The sequence below is a fragment of the Nesoenas mayeri genome, assembly GCF_963082525.1.
Source record: "Nesoenas mayeri genome assembly, chromosome: 2".
NCBI classification, from domain to species: Eukaryota; Metazoa; Chordata; class Aves; order Columbiformes; family Columbidae; genus Nesoenas; species Nesoenas mayeri.
In genome coordinates, this window is record NC_137543.1 from 98,036,304 (window position 1) to 98,041,389 (window position 5,086).

The window sequence follows — 5,086 nt, forward strand, 5'->3', positions numbered from 1 at the left end:
TCATGCCATAAGAGACTAAAACAATTATATTTAGCGACAAGTAGAAAGGATTAAATAGTCAAATACGAGAATGAAAAACGCAGTACAATAGTGTCGCGAACTCAAACCGGCATTTCGATAGATCCAGTGGTTTAAACGGCACGTTTTTGCTTATAAAAAAGTGCAAACGATGTGGTTTACAAGTTAAAGGTACAGGATCCCTTCTGTGTAAATGCACCAGTTGCTTGACTTCATTTCGGGACAGGTTTTTCCCCAAGCCGGTAGCATACAGTGTATCCGCCTTCGTCCTCTTTCTCCCCTCGGGCTGCCCCAGACCCCTCCGCCCCCCTCCCCGGGGGAAGACTGGGGGCCGTGGAGCGGGCGCTGGCGGCGAGGGATGCTGTCCCTTTAAGATGCCTGCAGATTGGAGTGTAAACATGGACAAAATAGGGGCTGATTCGTGGGTGTGAGAGTGTGAGTGAGCGTGAGCGCGCACACGCGTGTGAAATACTAACCAGCGGCCCTGTTGTTAAAAATCAGGAAATCCAAACAGCGATTTACACCGATTTACACCCCCTTTATATATTTTTTACAAAAATACACTGAGAAAATAATCAAACGTTTTCATCTCTCTTTTCTTTTGTTTTTAAAAGTGTCAAAAGTCTACATTTAAATATAAAAAATTAAAAGTTAAAACTCTAGCCCTTCAGTGAAGGAGACATAAAAATGGTGCGGGTAACAACGAGAACTACCAAAAAAGGACAAAGAAATACAAGTCAAAAATGTTTGGCCAGTATAAATACGTCCACTTATAAAATGGCATCTGATTACATTTACAAGGAAAAAATAAACAAAAACAAAACCACAAAACAATACGAGGATGGAGCATCGGTGAGAAAAAAAACAGTCTTTTCATTTACAGCTATAAGGAACAAACACATACATACTCTGAGAAAAATTTTGGTCCTGAATTTTCTTTTTTTAAAGTCCAGCACAGATTTGAGTTGCGTTTGAATCCTTTAAAGAGTTAAGAATGAAAAAAAGCTGGTGATATTTTTGTAGGAATCAAACATAGCGCCATCTATCTGCTTTTATATTATCCTAACACTAATTTTTAACTGTTCAACAGTCTTACAGAAATCTTAAAAAGATAGACATGATAACATGCTATATTAAACCCCACCAGTGAAATAATCCAACACCATCACGATTCTGAGTAAGAAGAAAAAAACTACTATTTTTTTTTTTCGGTCTTTTTTTTTTTCTTTTTTTTTTTTTTTTCCAAAAGCCATCGCCCTCCATTTCCCCTGTACCACATAATGACAGAAACTGTTCCCATTCGGTCTCTGTTTCAAAAGTTTTCAGTGTTCTTGAAGTTTCAGCCTTATTCTTCTCTCTACATTTGACATAAGGTGACTGAGAAAAGCACTGCCGCCACCTCATCTGTACGTGCAAATCCATTTCAGTTTATTATTATCTTCCTCCCACCGTATTTCCAAAACAGCTCTCAAGTCTAGCTCTTCTTTGCTTAGCTAGGATCTCAGTCCAGCTCCCAGTTCCATCTGCCTCCTCCTCCTCCCATCATCGTCTTCCTCTCACTGCAGAAGAAACTAGGACAGGATTTCTCCCCGAAAACGTGAACCTTGCAGGGGCTTGGGTGGATTTGTTTGTTTTTCTCCTTTTTTTCAAGCAGTTCTAATCGCTCTTTCACACGAAAGGGCGAATGCTCAAGACATCCAGTGTGCGCTCAGCACAGTGCATCGCTCCCTCTCCTCTTTATTCGTATAAAGTGGGCAATAACAAAGAACCCAGAGGTGTGTGTGGTTCCCCCCCTCCCACCCGCCGCTTCTCTGTTTCTCTTTTCAGGAAATAAAAAGGAAAAGGAAAGAGACAGCGTCTCGTTCCCACCAGTCTCTGTAAAATCAACGTCAGGCTCGTCTCCCGGAGGGGGTGTGTGCGGGTCCGTCTCCAGCCAGAGGATAGGGACTGCTGGCCGTTCTGCACGGAGAGGGCGATCCCACTCCCGCCGCCGCTCTTCCCCAGCACATAAGGCAGTCTCATCAGACCCTTCCCGAACCAAAAAAAAAAAAAAAAGAAAAAAAAAGAAAAAAAAGAAAAAAAAAGAAAAAAAAGAAAGAAACAAAAAACAACAACAACAAAAAAAAGAAACAAAAGCCCCCAGCGGGGTGGTCGAGTCCTGCCGACAACGCGCCTCTGTGCCTCCTCCAGCAGGGCCCGGCTCTCGCTTCAGTAAGTGAAGACCAGGTTGGAAATGCTGGATTCCAGCCAGTCCCCCGAGATCATCTCACTTACCTCCGGCGTGCAGTAGTCCGGGAACTCGAAGTGCGAGCCCGAGCCGGGCTCGAAGTTAAAATCTAGGTCCCGGTCGAGCACCGAGGAGCTGAAGCTGCCCAGGGACATGCTCTCAAAGCCGGGGCTGGGGTTCAGGTCCAAGAGGTCGTCCTCAAACTCGTCGTCCGACGAAGAGGAACTGGAGGAGGAAGAGGACGAGGAGTGGGAGGACGCGGAGGAGGAATGCGCCGTCGAGGGGGCCGGGGAGGAGGCACGCAGGCTGGTGTAGCTGCGGTGATCCGAGGGCGAACCCGAGCCGCAGGGCGAGGGGCAGGCGGCGCCGCCACAGTCCCCGTCGGGCCGCCCTGCCCCGCCGCCCCCTTCCTCGTACAGGCTCAAAGGGTCGCCGGCCTCTGCCGAACTGCTCAGTGTGGGGCTGCCAGGCACAGCGCTGCCAGGTGAGGCGGAAGCGGCCGCCGCCTGCCCGCTCCCGAAGATGTAAACCCGCTTCAGCTTCTTCTCGGCCAGTGGCTTCCCGGGACCTGCGGGCGCGCCCGCCGCCCCCCGGGGCTTGTACAGCGCCTGGTGCTCGGGCGGCAGCAGCGCGGCCGGCGGCTCCCCGGAGAAGGGGGCGGCCTTGCCGCCCGCCGCCGCCTTGCCGTGAGGCTTGCCGCCCGCGCCGCCGCCGCCTGCGGGGGAGGGCTTGGAGCCGCCGCCGCTTTTCTTCGGGGCGGGTTTCGCGGAGGCCGCGGGGCCACCGGTGCCGCCGCCCGCGCTGCCCCCGCCGGCGCCGCCCCCGCCGCCCTTGTCCGCCTTGTCGCCGGGCTTGGCGGAGCTGTTGCCCGACTTCACCTTCTTCCTGGGCCGGTACTTGTAGTCGGGGTAGTCCGCCATGTGCTTGAGGCGCAGCCGCTCCGCCTCCCGGATGAAGGGAATCTTGTCGCTGTCCTTGAGCAGCTTCCAGCGCTTGCCCAGGCGCTTGGAGATCTCGGCGTTGTGCATATCGGGGGATTGCTCCATGATCTTCCGCCGCTCGATCTGCGACCACACCATGAAAGCGTTCATGGGCCGCTTGATGTGCCCGCTGGGCGTCTTGCACCAGCTCGGGTCGTCCGCCTTGCCCCCCGTGGAGGCGGTGGAGCCCGGCGTCGGGGAGGAGGCGATGCCCAGCTCGATGCCGGCCCCGGAGTCTGAGGTCTCCGCGGCCAGCAGCGCCTCCGTGTTCTCCGCCGTGTTGGTCTGCTGCACCATCGCGACGGCGAGGGTCTCGCCGGGGCTCAGCGCCGCTCCGGCGCGGGGCAGGGCGCGCAACTTCTCACAGCGGCACCGGCGCGGCGCAGCCGGCCGCGCGGCTCCCCGCAGCCGTGCCCCCGCTCCCCGCACCACTTGTACTTCCACACCGGCGCCTCGTCCCCGGCGGCGCGGTCCTCTGCCCCTCGAGGCGGCGGCGGGACCGCCCGCGGTCACACAGAGTTTCTGCAAAAGCAGCGCCGCAAGCCGCCAGTCCAAGTTTGCTTTTTTTTCTTAGAGTGCTTTGGGCTTTTTTTTTTTTTTTTGGAGGGGGGTGTCGCTTTGCTTTTTTTCCTCACCACCTCGGATCTCCCCCCTCCCCGAAGCAGCTGGTCCAGTTCACAAGTGCTTTTCGCCCGCCCCAGGCGTTTCAGAAGAGCAGCGTGCCCGCCGCCGAAAGTCTCGCAGCGCTGGGCACGGCCAGCGTGCACCGCCGCGGGGGAAGGGGGAGGCGGCGCGCCCCCAAAGCCCCGAAAACCCTGGCTCCAGGACTCGTCGTGGCGGCGGAGTCGGCGACCAGGAGTTTGTGCAGGTAGAATTTGTCACTTGCGAGGTACTGAGCGAAAAGAAAACCCCTTAGGAAAAAAAAAAAAATTAAAAAAGGAAAGAATAATTGTAAATTGGAAAAAATCCCCGAGGAAAAAAAAAAAGCGCTCGTGCATGAACGAGTGTGTACGTCCGCGGCAGGAAGAGCAGCGAGCCGGGCACCCAGCCCCGTCCTCCTCCTCCTCTTTCTCCGCCGCCGGTGCTGCCGCCGCTCCGCGCGCGCGGAGCCCCGCCGCGCGCCGCGCCCCCCGCCGACCCGCGCGCCTGCCTGCCCGCCGGGCGATGCCCCGCGCCCCCCGCGCGCCGAGCCGCGCTCCGCCGGCTGCAGCTGAGAGCGGACCCCGCGCCCGCCCCGCGCCGCTTTATCCGTTCGCAGCGCGCCCGCCCGCCAATCGCGCGCTGTATCCAACGCCTCCGCGTGCCAAGCCCCGCCCGCCGCCCCGCGATTGGCGGCCGCCGCCGCGCGGTAATAATCGCCGCGTGCAATGAGAAGCGCCCGCGCTGACCTCATTCCCGGCGGCGGGGCGAACTTTTTAAAAGGGGCAGGAGGGCAGCCCCGCGCACCGCCCCGCGCCCCGCCGCGCACGTGCCCGCGCCCCCCAGCCGCCACCCCCCCTCACCTCTTCGCCGCGCTCCTCCTTCCCCTCCTCCCCGCCGGGGAAAAATTGGGAAATCAGCAAAAATCATAATAATACAAATAATAATAATTAAAAAAGGAGTGAATAAAATAACCCGGCCCGCCCCCGCGCGCGGCGTCTGCGGGAGGAGGTCGCGGAGGGGGCAGGCGGAGGATTCCGCGGGGGCGGCCGCGGGCACCTGGCCGCACAAAGGGACAGGGCTGCCAGCAGCTCCCAGGGGGTCGCGGAGCGCCCGGCGTGCGCGCCCCCGTGTGCACGCCTCCCCTTCCCCCCTACCCGCCCACACACCGGGTGTTACGGAGGGGTCGTCACCCCTCGAGAAGTGCCCGCGAAGCGCTGCC

At 57.4% G+C, this 5,086-nt stretch overlaps 1 protein-coding gene across 1 annotated transcript; it reads right to left on the minus strand.

Annotated features, from left to right (window-relative positions):
* Positions 1-1,900: 1,900 nt before the first annotated feature.
* SOX4 (SRY-box transcription factor 4) lies at positions 1,901-4,768 on the minus strand. Its single transcript, XM_080339121.1, has one exon. It carries the CDS (start codon positions 3,520-3,522, stop codon positions 2,227-2,229), a length of 1,296 nt encoding a protein of 431 aa, XP_080195247.1. The 5' UTR covers positions 3,523-4,768; the 3' UTR covers positions 1,901-2,226.
* Positions 4,769-5,086: the final 318 nt, after the last annotated feature.